This window comes from Phascolarctos cinereus, unplaced genomic scaffold (assembly GCF_003287225.1).
Source record: "Phascolarctos cinereus isolate Bilbo 61053 unplaced genomic scaffold, phaCin_HiC Scaffold_4;HRSCAF=312, whole genome shotgun sequence".
In the NCBI taxonomy this organism is placed as follows: Eukaryota; Metazoa; Chordata; class Mammalia; order Diprotodontia; family Phascolarctidae; genus Phascolarctos; species Phascolarctos cinereus.
In genome coordinates, this window is record NW_027555847.1 from 10879961 (window position 1) to 10898709 (window position 18749).

General features: G+C 43.1%; 1 protein-coding gene across 7 annotated transcripts in view; it reads left to right on the forward strand.

The window, feature by feature from the left end:
- Window positions 1-18749, forward strand: part of CACNA1D (calcium voltage-gated channel subunit alpha1 D) — a 360797-nt gene that overhangs the window by 201792 nt on the left and 140256 nt on the right. For all 7 annotated transcript variants that reach the window (XM_020970566.2, XM_078152054.1, XM_078152055.1 and 4 more), the window contains one exon: window positions 14229-14398. In XM_020970566.2, coding sequence (XP_020826225.1) covers window positions 14229-14398 — 170 coding nt within the window. The remainder of the gene's footprint in view (window positions 1-14228; window positions 14399-18749) is intronic.

Sequence of the window (18749 nt, forward strand, 5' to 3'; positions counted from 1 at the left end):
TTTTTTTTTTACAGATATTAAATCCTAAGCAGTAGGTGCTGTTATTGTAAGGTTCCAATAACATATGTATGGAAAGCTCTTTGTAAGCCTTAAGGAACTATAGCATATTAGCTATGGTTATTATAACTTAGCAACCTTGCTTTGTCCAATTAAAGCAGGCTCAGATGATCTAGTACTTTGCAAGCCTCAAGTGCTACATAAGTGACAAATATTTTTAAAATAAGTATTATTTTTACCATAGTATTTCTTTTACACAGCCTCAAATCTGAATTATTTGTGTATAAGTTCTATCCCTTGAATTAGTCTAATAAGTTCCTAGAAGTTAGGAATTTCACTTTTTTGTAATTTTGAGCACCTTGTGCTCAACAGGCATCAGTAATTATCTGTCAGTTAATCTCATTCTTCTCCCTTTTGCCCAGGAGGCATTTTTTTCCTTGTGAAATAATCAGCCCCTATTCCCTACCCCCATCACTCCTGGAAGAGTCTCTATTTTTTCATCAAGAACCACGGTTTTAGGGTTTCATGCTTGTCATTGAGATGGCCTTTGAGAGATTAGCAGGGAGCCTTATTCACCAATTATGGATTAATAGTTATTAATTGATGGTAGGCTTATAAAAGGAAGGCTACTTAATTCTTTAATAAAAGCAATCCATTCAAATCATTCCCATGAAAACCCCTACCATAGGAAATGGGTATTTGTCCTACATTGAAGTAATTGCTTTAGAAAGTGATGCTAGCTGATGTGAATCCTGACATTTCCACTTGTTAATTGAATTCAACAACAACAACAACAAATTTAACTACCAGTAAGTGGAAAAACTGAAGTGACTCAGATGTATCAGAAAGAGGGGAGCCCCTCGCTCTGTCCTGGAAGGGGACGTCCCAGAAAGGCAGTGTGGTAGGCCTTTCCAGGCGGAAATGCCATTCGTGGACTAGTTCAGCCTTCACCTTAAAGTATTTCGGAACCTAAAGATGACTGCCTTCTCCTCCTCAGGAGTATAGTGCTAGGGCTCTTAGAGAATGTGGCTTATTAGTTTGAATTTGACATACCCAGGAAGCTTAAACGGTGGTACCAGTGGAGGAAATCTAAACAGTTTTGTTTATACCCCCATTCTAAGAAAACCACTTTTTTTTTGTTTTGTTTTACAAAATATCGGTACATAGAGAACAACCACATTAGGATCTGACTCTTTGCTGTACAAGCTACAGACCCCCGTGCCACAGAGGAGTTTAGAGATGCAGTGAATGTCTGTGATGAATAGAACCAAGACAGAGTTGTCATGTAAGGAAGCAGGGACCAGCACCCTTCCATTCCTACTTCTGACACTGAGTAACTGTTTGACCCTGGACAAGGTTCTCTGACTTCCTGACCATCAGTTTCCTTGCCTCCGGGCTTCCTTGGCCTCCCAATTGGTCTCTCTGCCCCAAGTCTCTCCCACTTTAATCCATTCACCACACCTCTGCCAAAATGATTGTCCTGAAGTATAGGTTTGAACATATCCCTGTGCTCAGTGAACTCTAGTATCTTCCTTGTATCTTCACAATCTAATATTAACTCTTCTGCTTCGTATTGAAAACTCTTCATTGCCTGGCTCCCTCCTTTCTTTCTGGCATTGTTACATTTCACCCTCACAGACTCTAGACCTTTTGTGTTTTCCTCACACAAAGTGCTCCAGCTGTCATCTCTGGGCTTTGGCACGGAGACCCCTTGTCTGGGATGCCCTAACTCAAAGGATCCCTCATTCCTTTCAGGACTCAACTCATGCTGCATCTTATAGATGAAGTTTCCTTCCCCCATACGCTAATGTATCCCCCTCCACTCCCCCCCAAATCTCTTGTATCTGTTTGTGTGTATGTGTGTGTGGGAGGGGTGTGTGCATATGCATGCATGTCTGTGTCTATGCATGTGTGTATGTGTGTGTGTCTCTATTCTCCAGCTATAAGTTCCTCAATTGCAAGGAGTGTTCCACTCTTTTCTGTGTATTCTTTGCATAGCGCCTGGCAAATGACAGTTGTTCCTTATTATTCAGTACTTCTTGACTGATTGACCAAATGAACGAATGAGAACAGTACTTTTCATACTGAGCTATGCTGTTAATACCAGCAGCTATCATCACTATCATTTTTTCTTTGTTTAGATAGGTTATCTTCCATTATGTTCTCACAAACTTGTTTCCACCCCTGAACTATTCTCTTAGTATGGTAAAATAGGTATGAGCATAAAACTTTGTTTTTCCAGCTTGGGAGAGTGATAGAGACCTTTTCATCTGTGAAGGCCATCTTCCAGTCAAAGACCTCCCAATCCAGCATAGATGAGTCACCAAAGAATGGTTTATGTCAAATATTGAAATTGAAAATAAACTATGCAGTATAAACCCTGCCCATGGGATGCAGCAAAAAAAAAGCTTTTAAAAATTAACAAGCATATTTTTAATCTCCCTCCCATCCCCCCAATAAAAAAGAAGAAAACAAAGCCCTTGTGGTAATTTGCGTAGTTGAGCAAAACAAATTTTGTCTTGGTCAAGTGCAGAAATGTGTACCTCCTTGTCCATCCTGAGTCCATCACCTCTCTGCCAGGAAGTTCGGTGTCTGCCCCAGCCCTCTGGAGCTGTTGTTGGTTGTTGCACTGAATAGAGTTCCTAAATAGTTCAAAGTTGAGAAAGCCTTTTTCATGGCTTGAAACCAGGGTGGGTATGGAATATGGAATTATGGTTCACCAGGACCTTATTAGACAAGAAATGTTATATTTCTAGTTAGTGAATAAGAAATCCACGGTTGTTGACAATCCTTTCCTAACAGAAGGTGAAACAGTCTTGAAGGTTTCTGCTGTACAAATGGCATGCCCCCCTACAAGGAGCAGTACCTCAAAGAGGAAAGCTTTCCCCAAGAGTTTCACAAAATACTAATTACTATAACTTTTTAAAGCTCCAAAACCATTTTCAATTCCTGTAGTTCTGGAATGAAATTTCAAGTCAGCTGGACCTAAGGTAGTGTGAATGTGAATCTAAACAAATGTTTTTAAAATGAGTATAAGGCTGAATGTCTAAGATATCAGGTCCCTCAGATGGAGAAACTATGGAATAAGGAAGTGGTAGAATTGAAAGGGAGCTTTGAGATCATGCAAGCTGGCCTTTTACCCTCCTCCTCCACAACATTCCTGCCTAGTGGTAACCTGACCCAATTCCTGAGCATTCCTAGTGCTAGGCACTCTGAGAGATACTGAGATAGAAGATACTATGAGATGCCTGGAGTGCTCTCCCTCCTCACCTCTGCCTCCTGGCTCTTTGGGTTCCTTTAAGACTCCTCAAATCCAACCATCTTCTAGAGAGGCCTTTCCTGCTAGCAGTATGCCTCTGAGATCACTTTCCTTCTGCTTTGCATTACACTGAGGGTAGGGACTGTTTTTGCCTTTCTTTGAATCTCCAGTGCATACCATAGCATCTTGTATACATTAAGACCTTAGGATATGCTTGCTGACTGACTTAGGCATAGTTTAAAGAGTCAGGGAATGAATATAAAAGAATAACTTACAAGACAGGGCAATTTGCTATGAATGACTGAGACCTAGAGCTGTGAGGTTTTAGGAGTTGAGAGGAGGAGGAAGCCATTGTGAGTAGGGGCAGGGAAGCAATGTGTCAAGAAAACCTGGTCTTTTAAAGAATAGTGGGAATTAAAAGAGTTAGGGGCAATACAGAGTGATAGGCCAGGCCAGCTGGAAAGAACCCCAAGTGAAAGCGGGACAATGGGGGTGAAGGTGTATTTTTAATGTTTTGACAAGTCTGGCTTGAGGGGAAAGTTTCTTTTAAGAGGGTGCAGTTTGGGAAGATGAGCTAGGGACCAGTCCATCAAGGCCAGTAGGCACTCAGTCAGTGTTGATTGGATTAAATTGTGGAAGGCCTTGAAAGCGGGTGGAAGAGTTTGACGTGAACCTGTAGGTGATGGTGAGCTACCACATGTCTTTGAATATTGCTGCTGCATGTTCCCTTCTAGGTCCATGACAGAAAGCTAGCACAAACAGATGCAAAGCAGACAGCTCTTCTATTAAGATGCTTTTGCACGAACAGTTCTAGCTTTCCACTGCTGGGGAGCTATGCACAAATTATTGGGCAACAAACTTCAAGTTGTTATTATGTCAAACTGCCAAGGAGATTCTTTAGTGAAAGGAAGAAATACCCAGAGGGAAGGTTTTTCAACTTGAACCAAAAAATTGATTTTGTTGAGCTAGTAGGAAAAGAGGGAGAATAGAAGGCTTAATGTAGAGGTTGTCAGGCCATGAGGCCATGTCAGGAGATCCTGATTGCGCTTCAAGTCCAGCCAAGAAATCCTGCCATCCCTGGAGTGGGCCATCGTGGGGAGGCAGTACAGCTCAGATGACCTGGGTTCATGCCCTTGCTCTGCCACATATTACCTGAGTGATCTCACTTCTCTCTGCCTCAGTTTCCTCACTCTCCTATCTTCCATGTAGTTGAGAGCTCTTCCAGCTCAGGAGGGATGACTGCCCTGGACACATTTGAGTACATACTTTTGAGGATGTGGAGCCCATCCTCGTGCTGGCCTACAGGTCCTCAGAGACGAGGAGAAAATGAATCATAGACATGGAATGAAATGGAAACGAAACCAGACACAGCCCTTGCCCACAAGCAGCTTATATTCTCTTAGAGACATAACACACGAAGAACATGCAACTAGTTCATAAAAAGAGTGGGTTCTCTGCGTCTGACTTTGTGGAGTGTTGAAAAATTGTTCTTGGTGCTTTCACTTCTATTCTCACAGCACCATAGAATTATATATTTGGAAGGTTCCTTCAAGGTCACAGGATTTTACCTCTTCTTTTCACAGAGAAGAAAACTAAGGCCCAGAGGGGGGAAATAACTCACGTGATTTGTTCAGAGTCACATAGTTAGTGGCATAGCCTGACCAAGAATCTGGATGTCCTCATTTCTAGTCCACAGCTGTTTCTGCAGGCTGCCAAAGGCTTACTAGGTCCTTGGGGCAGGGAGTATCTTCATTTTAGATGATAAAATGGAAGAGCCTCTTATAGATTGGCCTAGCAAGGTGACCTGCTGTCCAGGACTTTGGCCTTCCTCGTCCAGCTCTGCCCCACTTACTGGTCTCCTCAGGGAAGGTAATAGCAGTGAAGTGAAAATAACAGCACAGCTGATATTCTTATAGACCTGGAGAGTTTGCAATGCATTCTGTATGCCTTACCTCACTGGAGCTTCACAGCAGCTCTATGCAGTAGGTAGGACTATCCTTATTTTGTAGATGAGGAAACTAAGGCCCAGAAAGAGCAGGATTTAAACCTATGTCTTCCTGACATGTAGGTGCAGCACTCGCAGTCCACTGCAGCATGACCTGATGGTAGGACCTTCCTTGGTGTCTGATTATACCTGGGAGTTGAGTGGCCTACAAATTCAACAGGAGTAACCAAAATGATGTCCCAGCCCAGAGCCCGTGCTTCCTATCTTTGTTTGAATTAATAGAAGGACAGTGTTCAGATTGAGGGAAGTGATGATGTCACTGTGCTCCACCTTGGTCCAAACACATTTGGAGTATTGTGTCCAGTTTGGGGCATCACATTTGAAGATGCTGATGAGCTAAATGGTCCTCAGCAGTGTGAGAGAACTCAAAACTACTATGTGTATGTTGGTTGGAGGACCTGCAGTTATTTAGCTAAAAGAAGAACATCCATGCTAGCTATATTCAGGTATTTGAAAGGTTGTCATGTTGGAGAGTGATTAGATTTGTCCTGCTTGGTAACAGATGAAACAATGAGCAGTTGGTGGAGTGGCTTGCCTTGGGAGGTAGTGAGTTCCCTATCTGTGAAGGTCTTCAGGTGGAGGATCTAAATGGCCATTTATTGGGCATGTTGTAGAGAGGGTTGCTGCCCAGTTATAGATCAGATTAGATGAATTCTTAGTTACCTTCCAACTCGGAGATTCCCCTTCCTGTGAGTAATATAAAATTCATCTTTTCTTACAAAATTATTAAGGTATGTGTGTTTTATCACAGGAATCACTTTTTCACATGTTGCCAGTTTGGCTGAACTAATAAGCACAGGGAAGTAATTATTATTCAAGTCTTCTTTTTTTTTTTTAATTTTTAGGCAATTGGTGTTAAGTGACTTGCCCAGGGTCACACAGCTAGTAAGGGTCAAGTGTTTGGTCTGAGGCCAGATTTGAACTCAGGTCCTCCTGACTTCAGAGCCAGTGCTGTATCCACTGTGCCACCTAGCTTCCCCTTAAGTCTTCTTTAGAAAACATTTATTAAGCACCCACTATGTATAGAGTTCCTGTGCCACAAGCACAGATAACCATAATGACCCACAGTCCTCATTACATGATAAGGGCTTTAGACAGTGGCAGAACAAAGTATAAGGTAAGATCTAAAGAAAAAGGCCTGCCCTAAACTGAGGGATCAGGCAAGTTTTCCCAGAGGAGGGGATGTTTGAATAGAGTTAGACAGGTTGGGTAGGAGGTCACCAGGCACAGGGAGAAGAGAAACATTCTGGGCAAAGAGGAAAGCATGAGTAAAGTCAAGGAGACAGAGGATACACGGTCAATTTGGAGGAGAAGGTCAGTAGTGCCCAGTGGCTGAATCAGAGTTTATGGAGTTGGCCATTATGATAATAGGGCTCTAAACAGGTTGGGTTTTGTTTTGATTTGTTTTGTCATGGACCCCTTTGGCAGTCTGCTGAATCCTATGGACCCCTTCTCAAAATAAAAATTGTCAATAATTGAAAGAAATACTAAATTTTAGTTAGAGATTAATGAAAATAAAGATGTAATATTTTCCCATCCAAGAAATCTATTCATGGACTCCATTTAAGAACCTGTGGTCTAAAGGTGGGTGACACCATATTGTGAAAGGCCTTCAACAGTGAAGCAAAGAGAATGAACTTGATAGTTACCAGGCAGACTAGTGGAATCTTCTGAGCAGATCAGAGGTGGATTTCTCAGGAGACCATTGCAGTCATTTCAGCATACGGTAGTAATGTCCTGTGCTAGCCTCATGACGGCGGAGGTAGAGAAGAGGAAGCGGCTATGAGAGATGTGGGGGAGGGGTGCTTATGAACAGACCAAGATCAAGAAATAAAGGAGAAGAAATCATCAAAGGGGACTGTGAGCTTTCAGACCGGCCAACTAGATGATTCCACAGGGAGAAAGAGTCAGAAGGAAGAACTCAGGCTTTGGGAAAAGAAGAAGCTCAAGTCTAGGCACGATGACCTTGAGATGTTAGTGGGACATCCGGGTGGGGAAGCCAGGCACGGCTCAGAGGGCTGGTCAAGACTGTAGGTTTTTAAAATTATAGATATCAGAACTAGAAGGCACCTCAGAGGCCATCCAATGTAATCTAAAATTTACAGATAAGGAAACTGAGGTCCACCAAAGTTAAATGGCTAGTCCAAGGTTACCCAGACAGTAAGAGGCACAAACAAATTTTAACTTCATTCTTCAGAGCCAGTGCCCTTTCTAGTGTCTAATGCAGGGATGGTCAGCCAATGGCCTGGAAGCCACATGTGGCCCTCTAGATCCTCAAATGAGGCCCTTTGACTGAATCTAAACTTCACAGAGCAAATGCCCTTAATAAGAAGATTTGTTCTGTGAAACTTGAACTCACCTGAGGACCTAGAAGGCCGCACGTGGCCTTGAAGCCGCAGGTTTGCCACCCCTGGTCTAGTGCATCTATCATGCTGCCACCCTCAGAAGGGATTAAAAGAGATTTAGGATAAACTCTTGGAGAAAACACATTTGAAGAAATCAGAAATAATCAAGTTGCCAGTAAAGGATGTAGAAGAGAAACCATTGTAAAGGTAGCTGGACAGTGGAGGGAGTGCACAGCTGTGTCAAAAATAGCACAGAATGACAGTTGCAAGGAAGCCCATTGAAAAAGATGAAGATGGCCTTAGAGAGTGATGGAGGTGGAAACTTAATGTGAAGGTCTGAGAGACAGTGAATGAAGGGAGGCATCAGGTAGAACCTTTTTCAAAATTAGTAGTGAATGGGAGGAGAGAGATGGGACCAGAGCTGGTTGGGATAGAAAGGTTAAAGGGAGGTTCTTTTTCAGGCTGGCTATGAACCTCAACGTCTTTGTGGACACACAGGAAGAGTCACTGGCAAAGAAGAAACTAAAGATACTTGGTGGGGGGCGGTGGTGACTGAAAGTTAGTTAGGTCCTGGAACAGGTAGGAAACAATGAGGTCAAGGGAAGAAGTCATTGTATTGAGGAAGTTAGGAATTAAAAGACCAATTTGTGCGAAGAGGGATTCATCAACAGAGACATGGGAATCCTTGAGGATGATAGCAGGGGATGGAGAGGAGAGAATACTGCAAGCCAACAGAATAATTAGAACGCACATTTTTAGAGGGTTTTTTTTTTAAATCTTAGAAGATAGGTCTCAATTTACTTTAATCTTCGCTAAACATCTACAAAGACTAAAATGCCATGAGCCCTGTCCCAAAGGAATACAACTCATACAGTGATAAGGATGATAAAGAATTGAAAGAGGTTCACTCTAGGAATAATTGAGGAGTGAGAAAACCCTTCTGTCTGGGGAAACAAGGGAACAATGCAGAGGATTTTGAAAGATTGAGCTAAGGAGAAGACTGGAATCAGATAGTTGGGAGATAACCTCAGCAGCCACTTAGTCTGACCTCTGCGCTAAAGCTCCATTTCTCAAACTTCTTGGTTTCAGGGCCCGTTTACACTCCTCAGATTTTTTGAGGACATACATGTCTCCCCTCAGAGTTTTTGTTTTTGTTTGGTTATGTCTACTGATACATATTAGAAATAAAAACATTTAAATATTATTTGAGGATAGTTTTTACCTTACAGACCCCTTGAAAGTGTCTTGTGAATCCCCTGGGATCCCCTGACCACACTTTAAGAACCATCAGAACTGAAGGAAGCCCTGCTGCAATGTACCTGACAAGGGTTGTCCAGCCTCTGCTTTAGGACCTCCAAGGAAGAGGAACACCCCACCCCCCACCCCCATTCCACTTTTGGGCAGATCTCATTGTTAAGAAGTTTTCCCAGAGAAAGTGTATACCTAGAATGGAAAGTGTATGAAGGGGAGTTATGGGAAATAATTCCTGAAAGGCAGATTAGAGCACTCTGAGAACCCAGCCATGGGGTCCATGTTTTTTCTTAGTAAGAATGGAGAGAGAGCCACTGAAGATTGTTGAGCAGGGAGATAATAGAATAATCTCTGTGCTTTCAGATTAATTTGGCAGCTGGATGAAGGAATAATTGGGGGAGGGAACAGCCAGTTAAAGATCAGTAGAGCAGGGAAACCTTTTAAGCTATTGCAGTAGTCCAGGGAAGAGATTTTGAGGTCCTAAACTAGGGTCATGTCATGAGGGGAGAGGAGGGGATGGATGCGAGATATGATAGGGACAGAGAATTGATAGGTATTAGTAAGTGATTGGATATAGAGATTGGGGGGAAGCAGAAGTTAAAGGCAACAGTGATTTCAAAGCTAAGTGACTAGGAGAATGGTGATCGCTCCTCAAGAAATACAGCAGTACAGAGGAGGGTTCACTTATGTGGGAAGACCATGAACACAGTGTTGAACTGACCAAGTTTGAGATGCTGGTAGGACATCCAGCAGGCATCTGCAAAGCTGGAGCTCCTGGGAGAGTTTGTGCTGGAGACAAATTTTAAGAGATTGTCTTCTGGGTAGAAATAACACGTGAAGCCATGCATGTAGATGAAATCACCAAGGGAAGGTCCAGAACAACACCTGTCACTCATAATCATCTCATTAGATAGATATCTCCATTTTACAGAGGGAGAAACAGAAAATGGTCAGTAGGTGACAGTAGAAAGGATAGGAAGAGTGTCTTGTCCACACAGATTTTATGACCTTCAGGAGGAAAGATCCTTGAGAGATGGCAGTGGAAGAATGGTCCAGAAGTGGCAGTAGTATGCCACCCCTACTTGCCCACTGAGCTGGGGAAAGTGAGAGTGCCCTCCAAGGAGGTATCAGGGGATTTGGGTGTCCTGGGGGAGAACTGGGCTTTGCTTTAAAGCAGAGGCGAGTTGGTTGAAAAGCTTGAAGGTGTAGAGGACATTGTTAATAATGGAGTAGGATTCCAGAGTTCACGGTCGAGCTGGCTATAAGATAGGCAAATCTTTAAGGAATAGGCCTGAGAAGCACTAATTATATTAGCTTGGAGGGAGGAGTAGGAATCTTGTTGAACGGAGTCTGGGGCCTAATTATGGTGATCTCTGAATGCCAGACAAAGTTCTGGACTTGATATTTTTACTGGTAGGGAGACATCTAGATTCTTGAGTAGGAGAATAACATAATGATGACAGAGTTTTAAGGATATTATTTTGGTAGCCACAGACAGGATGGGTTTGAGTGGAGAGAGCCTGGAGACAAGGAGATCAGTTGAAGAGACTGTGTCTAGAGTCTCAGTGGGTTTCTGGAGCCCTGCATCTTGGCTCTAGAGAAAATGGACGTGCGTTTGGAGTGAGGTCAGATTGAATAAAGGGAATGAAGGATAAGAATAAGAACATGCTGAGGTTTAAATAAGCCAGATTTCTACATCGGAGGTTGGTTTCCTTTGATAAAATCCCTTCTTTTGTCATCAACATATATCTGAAATAGTTTTTTTTTAAAATAATGCAAATAACACTATATTTACTGTGTCCTCAGGCCCCTTGAAGTACTTTGGTACTAACTTCATCTCCTTGGATAGGGTCCAAAATATGAACCTGCCAGATCTCTAAAAAGGAATGAGGCATGAGAGAGGAAAAACGAATTGGAGGAGTTTGTTCCAATGTCAAGAGTAAAAGTAGACACCAAATTCTTCAGTATGAAGAGAGTGGTCTTATGAAGGATGTTCTTTTGTATAGAAAATTGCATTGGGTTCACTAAGATAGGTTGAATTGAAATCAAACATATGTTTACTTATTAAAAACAGGGGGTTTTTTTTAGGCCTAAGTAGTGATTCATTTAACGGTGGGCTGTGAGAAAAGAACTTTGACACTGAGCAGCTTGTGTTTTAGGTGTGAATGAGACTAGATTGATTCCCTCTGACGTTCCTTCAGGCTGAAGTGCTAGGAATGGTCTGGCTGCTCTTCTATCAAGAATCCAAGAGGAAATGGGCTTGGGCTGTAGGGTGGCGATTAGGTTAGATGGAACCTAGTTCTAAGACATTTTAACATAGGAGTGTCTCACTTCACTGATAGGATTTATTTTTCCTGCATGGAATAAATTAGGAATTTCCCTGATCTTAGCCAGGGGAGTAGACCCTCTCAAAATACTTCCAACACTAGGAGTCTTTTGTTCTGTGAATCTGCTGACTATAGGATCATGGCAGCTTAGAATGTAGTACAGTGCTACTGTACTCCCTACATTTTTACTCTTTTATATCTGAGCTAACTCCAGCAATTTCCTTTCTTATTTATTGTTTTCTTCAAGCCCTTTAAAGTAGAGGTTCTTAAACTCTTTGGTGTCCCAGACCCCTGTGACTGCTGCAGCCTTTTATTCTGAGACCCCTTTCTCAGAACAATATTTTAAAATACATTGAAGTACATAGGAATTACAAAGGAAATAAATTATATTGAAATATAGTTATCAAAATATTTTTTTGAAATTTAAAGATGCCAGGTTAAGACTCTTTTCCCATCCCCACTTCCCTCCCCCCCCCCCCGACATACACACTAAGGGGCCAGAGGCCATATAACTCTATAATCTGCGTCCAGGGGCCGCAAAAGAGCTGAGGAGTATGCTATTGAGCCTCCTGTCTCCTGTCCCACAAATATATGTCCAGGATATCCCACCTCCTAAACGTGAACTTTGCCTTTTGAGCATGTCAGAATGAATTCTAAGGGACGTGCACCAGTCTGAAATGAGCTGTTTGGAGTGCCTCGTGCTTTACAGAAATGTGTGTGTGGTTGGGTATCCTATCTTCCTTTGCTTTGTCATCATTAGGACAATAGCTTTCCGCAGTAATTACCCACCCCTTGCATCGGGGCAGGGAGGAGGGGTGGGAGGGGGAAGGTGTTGGCATTTTGTCTGGAAAGGATAATAGGGGAGGGGAACATTTCTTTATAAGCCTCTTTTGAGAAGGTGTCTATTTCCCATCTTTAACGTAGTTTATTAGTCATAACAAAATGAGAACAGAAACTAAATATAACCTAAAACTATCCGGGTCATATATCGAGATTCCAATTTTAGATCCTCTTTAGACGATCCAGAGATTCATACAGGGATGTCTCCTGGTAACCAGTTGGATTGAAGAGTTATTTAGTTGTTCAGGGCATGACTTTTTCAGGGGGCAGGGAGATAAATTATACACTGGGCTGTTTCTGTTTTTGACACTTGGTTAGGAATCTTTATATTGTTGCTCAGGAATGTGAATGAGTAGTTTCTTTTGGGTGAGTATTTTGGTTAATTAATGGAAGGCTCAGTCTTTTTTTTTTTTGCCAACTCTCAAGAAGCCAGAAGACTCCATGTTGTTGTTATTGAGTTGTTTCAGTCATGTCTGACTCTTGGTGACCCCATTCGGGGTTTTCTTGGCAGAGATCCTGGAGTGGTTTGCCATTTCCTTCTCCAGCTCATTTGACAGATGAGGAAACTGAGGTGAACAGGGTATTAAGTGACTTGCCCAGGGTCACACAGCTAGTAAGCATCTGAGGCTGGCTTTGAACTTAGCCAGGGCCAGCGCTCTACCCGCTGCACCACCTAGCTGCCCACAGAAGACTCTCTAAACTGCAGGTATCATGAGCCTTTAGTTTGTTAGGACAGCCAGACTAAATCTCACACAATTTAGAAGATCGCTCCCCCTGAGATCTCAGAGGGAGGTGTTATTTCTACAGAGATGTCAGTTTATGCCTTGGTTGCTCCTGGTTTGGTTTTCCAGCCTAGCAGAACTTAGAGTTTGCTGAGTGTCCAGTTTACAACCATCTTTTCATGGTCATGAAGCGGACTCGCCATCACTTGAAGATGTGACAGACATATTCACGAGAAAAGCTTTTATGGAGGCAAATGCAGAAGTTTCAGGGAATGCCCAGGCAGTCCTGGGAGACAGGAGCAGAGTGAGACAGTGGTCTTCCCACTTCCCACTGGCCTGCTTTTTTCCAGGATTCCAGTCAGGTTTTGTTTTTCTTTTCTTAGTCAAGCCTCATTCCTGGATATGCTCAGAAAGCTGCTGCTGAGGCAGTGCAGCACTCAACCAGCCAGGCAGTTTAGGAGACTGAGAGTTCAGCTGGTTAATCAGTTTGTTTTTTTTCTGGAGAGGTTGTTTTTGCTTCTTAGCCATTTATGTCATTGGTGGGTATCCAGAATCTCAGAAATATTTGACTAGCTTGAGGAAGGACAGAAGGCAGAGAGCTCCCCACTACAGTGGCATCAGTCTGTCTTGAAGCTCCCTGAGGAGAAGGCTGCACTTAGAACATCGTGGGCACTAAATTCAGGAACCTATCTCATGGCTCCTGCAAAACTTCCTGTTTGGCAATACAGATGGCTGCTTGAGTATGAAAACTGGGTAATTATCCACCTTACTCTTGATTTGTCTAGGCAAACGCAGAATTTTACACACAGAGATCCTCACAAAATTGAAAGTTGGCACTACACAGTGGTCAAAAATAATTGCTCCCCTGTGAAGTCAGTGCCACAACAGTGTGTGGCCTAAAAGGACATATAAGTAAATTGTCCTCTAACCTAGGAGAACTTTTTTGGCATGAAAAGAGTCTCTCCTGGTCTCTCCCTGCCCAGGGGCATTTGGGGAGCTGAGTTCCTAGGAATTGGTTTCCCTTTTATAAAGTCCTGAAGCAGAGTCTGCTCCCAGATTTCCTTGCCCTCTGAGAGGGCATTCACAGAGCCTCCACTCTGTGCTCCACTTCTTTCAGCCACAGGTCAGCGTCCATTGGCCTTTCTCTGAAGAGTACTCTTCCAGTGAGATGCACTGAGGTAGAGGGGAGAATGCTGGGGAAATGGAGGCCCCAGGGGAATATGAGGGGAAGCTCTCTGTGGCTATACCTGGGACCCTGGCTAAAACTTAGATGTGGCATTAACTTGTGCAAGGAGATCGTTTTCTGAGAAATGAGGCATGTGTGCTTTGTTGTGCTCTGTTTACTCTGCTTCTCTTTAATGTGAAGAAATCAGCACCATGTCCAGTGCTCCACTTTGCAATGTTGTGTGTGTGTGTCCTGCTGTTTTCTAACTTGTGATTCCAAACACGCCCTGATTGATGACTCTGCTCTTTATGTCCCAGAGAGTTTTCCAAGGAAAGAGAAAAGGCCAAAGCCCGAGGGGACTTCCAGAAACTCCGTGAGAAGCAACAGCTCGAAGAGGATTTGAAGGGCTATTTGGATTGGATAACTCAAGCAGAAGACATTGACCCGGAGAATGAGGATGAAGGTGGAGATGAGAACAAGCGAAGCAGTGAGTATTGGTCTCCCTGCTCTCTATCTAGAAGATGCTGAATTCAGGAGGAAGACACATACACACACACACACACACACACACACACACACACACCACACACCCCCCCCCACCACACACACCACACACACATCCCTTCCCCCCCCCCCCATGGTTTTCCTCACCAGTGCCAGAGATGTCTGCTGTTGTATTATCCCTCAGGGTGTCCCTTCTCTTCCTTCATTTCAGAAACAACAATATTCACTCTGGTTCTACCTTTTGAATTCCCTTTGTTTTAAATTTTGGGAGATAACATTATCAGATAAGATAATGCATGTGAAAGTACTTCAACAATTATAAAGAATCATATATCCTATAAACAGTTATTTTTATTATTATGTGACTTTACTTTTGAGAGAGATGCCTTGGTGACTAAGCCCAACTTTTCCTCTTTTTTTCCTGTCAAGAAGTCTGGCAAAATCATTGCTGTGGCTAGTTTGAATGCAGAACCCTGGTCAGCTTGGGTCCTTTGAGTGGGTAAAAGCAACTGGGGCCAGGCCTGGAGAAAAGAAAATTTCCTTCAGCTGTGAGTTAGTGATAGTGATACTCCTCTGCAGGTAACGGTCAGGTGCTTCTGTCCCTCAGGCAGCATCACTTGTAGCACCTGAAGTGGACTTGGAGGAATGGGGTTAATGATAAAAAGGGTTGACATTTGTGTGTACTCTAAGGGCTACAAAAGGCTGAACATAGTTGATTCCGTTTGAGGACCTTGTGAGGCTGGGTCTCCGGGCATCCTCCATGGTACTGAGTGGATGGGCCACGTTGTTGTTTAGTTGTTTTCAGTCATGTCCGACTCTCTTTGACCCATTTTGGGATTTTCCTGGCAAAGATACTGGAGTGGCTTGTCATTTCCTTCTCCAGCTCGTTTTTCAAATGAGAAAACTGAGGCAAACAGGGTATTAAGTGACTTGCCCACAGCTAGTAAGTGTCTGAGGCTGGATTTGAACTCAGGGAGATGAATCTTTCTGACTTTAGGCTTAGCACTCTATGCATTATGGTGCCCCCTAGGTCACCAGCTGCAGTCTTGCTGGTGAAATGGATGCCCCTCAGGCCTTGCCACCCAGTGCTGGGCCCCTGAGGCCTGACTTATGAGCTCTTGGAGAGGAGGAGGGTAAGTCTGGCCTTTTCTTCCTGTGTCCCTGGGGCTGAGCCCAGCACTGGCACTTAGGAAATGCTCACATAAGAGCCAGAGGCAAGAGCGGAACCTAAATCTGACCCGTTCTTGAAGTAGCGCCCCATGGCCTCAGAGAAGGTGACTTGAGTGGGAGGCAAGTGCTGAGTCAGCCCATAGGCACTTATGAAGCACCTCGTGTGTACTGGGGGCTGGACCCTGGGCACATAAAGACATAGAGAAATAGCCCCTGCCTTTAAGGGGCCAAGGTTGTGTTGGGAGGTCCCAGGATGTGCACATGGAAGAGGCTTGGATGTAGCCCATCAGAGGCTGAGAAATCTCCTCTCATCCATCAATGGCCATTGATTTAGGCAAAGAGGGAAGAAGGCTTGAGGACTTAGCTAGCAGGGGTCTCACATTTTGATGCCCAGCATCCCTGGATTAATGATGGTGATGATGACTGACATTTGTTTGAAGTGCTTCCACGGGGCCAAGCACTTTACAGTTATTATCTCATCATCTCATAACAGCCTTGGGAGGTAAGTGCTGTCATTATCCTCATTTTGCAGTTGAGCAAACTGAGGCAGACTGAGGGCATGTAACTTGACCAGGGTCACACAGTAAATGTCTGAGGTTGGATTTAAATTGGAGTCTTCCTGACGCCAGGTTCAGTGCTCTACCCACTTTGCCACCCAGCTGCCCCTTAGAAGTATTTGTGGAGAGCCAGGGCTGATAATGATTCAACCAATGTAAATTAATCTCTGTTATCAGCCCAGATATTTCTTGACCACAGAAACAGTGCTGTGTATTTCCAGTGGACAGGCTTTTCTTCTTCCCGCTGAAAGACCTGGAAAAGCGTGGCTGAGACGTTTGTAATTTATGCAGTTGGCAGCAAGGGCAGAGGATGTACTTCAAGGGCATGAGCCTGTGGTCTGGGAACCTGGCTGAGGAAGGTCAAGGTCATTTGCTTCAGTGCCCCATAATGGAATCTTCCTCCTTATGTTGGTGCATTTAATGGATTTGAATATATGTGTTCCTGGAGGACAATGGCAGAATGAATTGTAGACCAAAATTCACCTCTGTTTGGGGCTGTGTTTCCCAGCCTCGGCTGGTTGTGTCTCTTATGACTGAGTCCCAATTGTTGCAGTACAGTATGGGGCTAGGGAGGGCAGCGAGAGGGTCTCTAGATTTTTTGGAGGAAATTAGTTTGGGAAATGTGGGGAAAATGGTGGGATAAACTTTTGGAAAAGAGTCAATGAGGGGATTAAAAAAAGAGGAAAGAAGAAAGAGAGAAGAGAGGAGAAAAATCTTCTCTCCCCAGAAGGACTAGGCACTTTCAAATTGGATGCTGTGTGTTTGTGGTCTGACAAGTCCCCTGCAGGGTCCTGATTTGGAAAAGTGGAGAGGAGGAAGAGGGTAGAGAACAGAGGCAGGGTTGGCCCTGGTATCTTCACCTTAAGATACAGGGTTAGGGCTGCTGGGAAAGCCATGTGAGGAATACTCCTGGCATCCTGACAGCAAAACATGTCTTTGGCATGCATTCTTTTTAATAGCACATGTCACCTTTCTGCATGAATTTTTGTCCCTAGAGCTACATACCTACTTGTTGTTGGTCAAAATGACCCCAAAGAGGGAGAGACGAACCAGCAAGGGATTCGACATTGGTTTCAGAGAAGCCCTAGAATCCATAGTGAAGAGTGGTATGTTTGTTTCATATCAGCCCAGGGCTTTATAAATGAATATTCACTTACATTCAAAGAAAATTGATGTGTTCTTTGGATGGTAGAAATTAAGAATGGGGCATTTGTGTTTATAAATGCCACTCAAAATTTTTAATGTCATTTTAGTCAACCCTGTGTTCTCCTGGTTCTTCAAAAGGCTTTAGTGTTTAAACCAAAGCAGATTTAATGCTTGCCAGGGACCCTGTAGATATCCAACAGCTCTTCATATTTAGGTAAAATGTCCTTTCTCTTTATTTTCTCTTTGTAGTAATGGTCTAAGGTTTTCTTCCCTCTGCCCCCATCTTCTAGATTGTAGCACTCTTAACTGACTTTTTGAAATTAATGAATATTAATGGACCTCCTGCCTAGCCTTCTCCAGAGCCCCAATTTGCCTTTTTCATACAGACAAGGAAATAGAATGCCCCTGTTTGCTGATAGGAGCTCCTCTCCCTGAAGCTGTGACATTCCCACAGGTTCTGGGCTCATTGATGATGATCTCAGCATTATGTAATTTCATTAAAAATGAAAAAAATACTCTGGTGCCAGGGGCTTTGTATCTACTGTGGAGTTTGAAGTTAGTTCCTATCCACAGTAATCTGAAGAGCAATATTTTTTTAAGTGTCTTGAGAACTAAAAATCTTTTAAAGGAGACCAGTAACAATATAGCACCATGATGACCCTAAAAAATGCATTATTTAATAACACAAATAAGGGAAAGAAATAAAGTCTATTTAAAAAACAGTAAATTACCTGAATTAAAGTTTTAATTGGTGTTCCAGATACTGGGACTCTATCTCAGATATAGGGGTGTCATGTTTCTTGCTTTACACTGAGATTTGAGCTTGGAGTGATTAACTGGCTTAATGTTGAGTACAAAATAGAAAATATTTTTTCATATGCCCTTTTTCTTTATTGAACTAATTTTGTTGGATGGTAGGATTTATTATGGCATGACACGTTAAATATTATGCAACTCTTCAGATTTTTATAACCTTGAAGATTAGGCTTTTCAGTAAGTACTCAGTTACTAAACTCTGCCAAAAATATAATTATTTATGTGACCATAAGAAAAGAGTAAGCACATCCTAGATGAGGAGGAGGAAAACCTCTCTGAACAGAGATCTCAGAAGGCTTGAAACCTCTGGAGAGATACTGATCTATGCGGTTTTCCCTCTCATTCCTCTCTTTGAAGCTCAGAAGGGACCCAGCCTTCATGTTACCCTGGCCAGGATTGAGGACAGGAGTTTCTGACCTGTTTTTGTGTCAGTCTAGTGAAACCTCAGCACCTCTTCTCAGAATAATGTTTTTAAATGCATAAAATAAAATACATAGGATTGCCAAGGAAAACATATTCAAATACAGTTACAAAATGTAAAAAAAAAGTTCATAGACCCTCTGAAATCTATCCTTGAACCCCTTGGGCAGGATCCCTGACTTAGAGTGAAAATTTTCTCTGCATCAGCAGAGCTAGATTGACTGT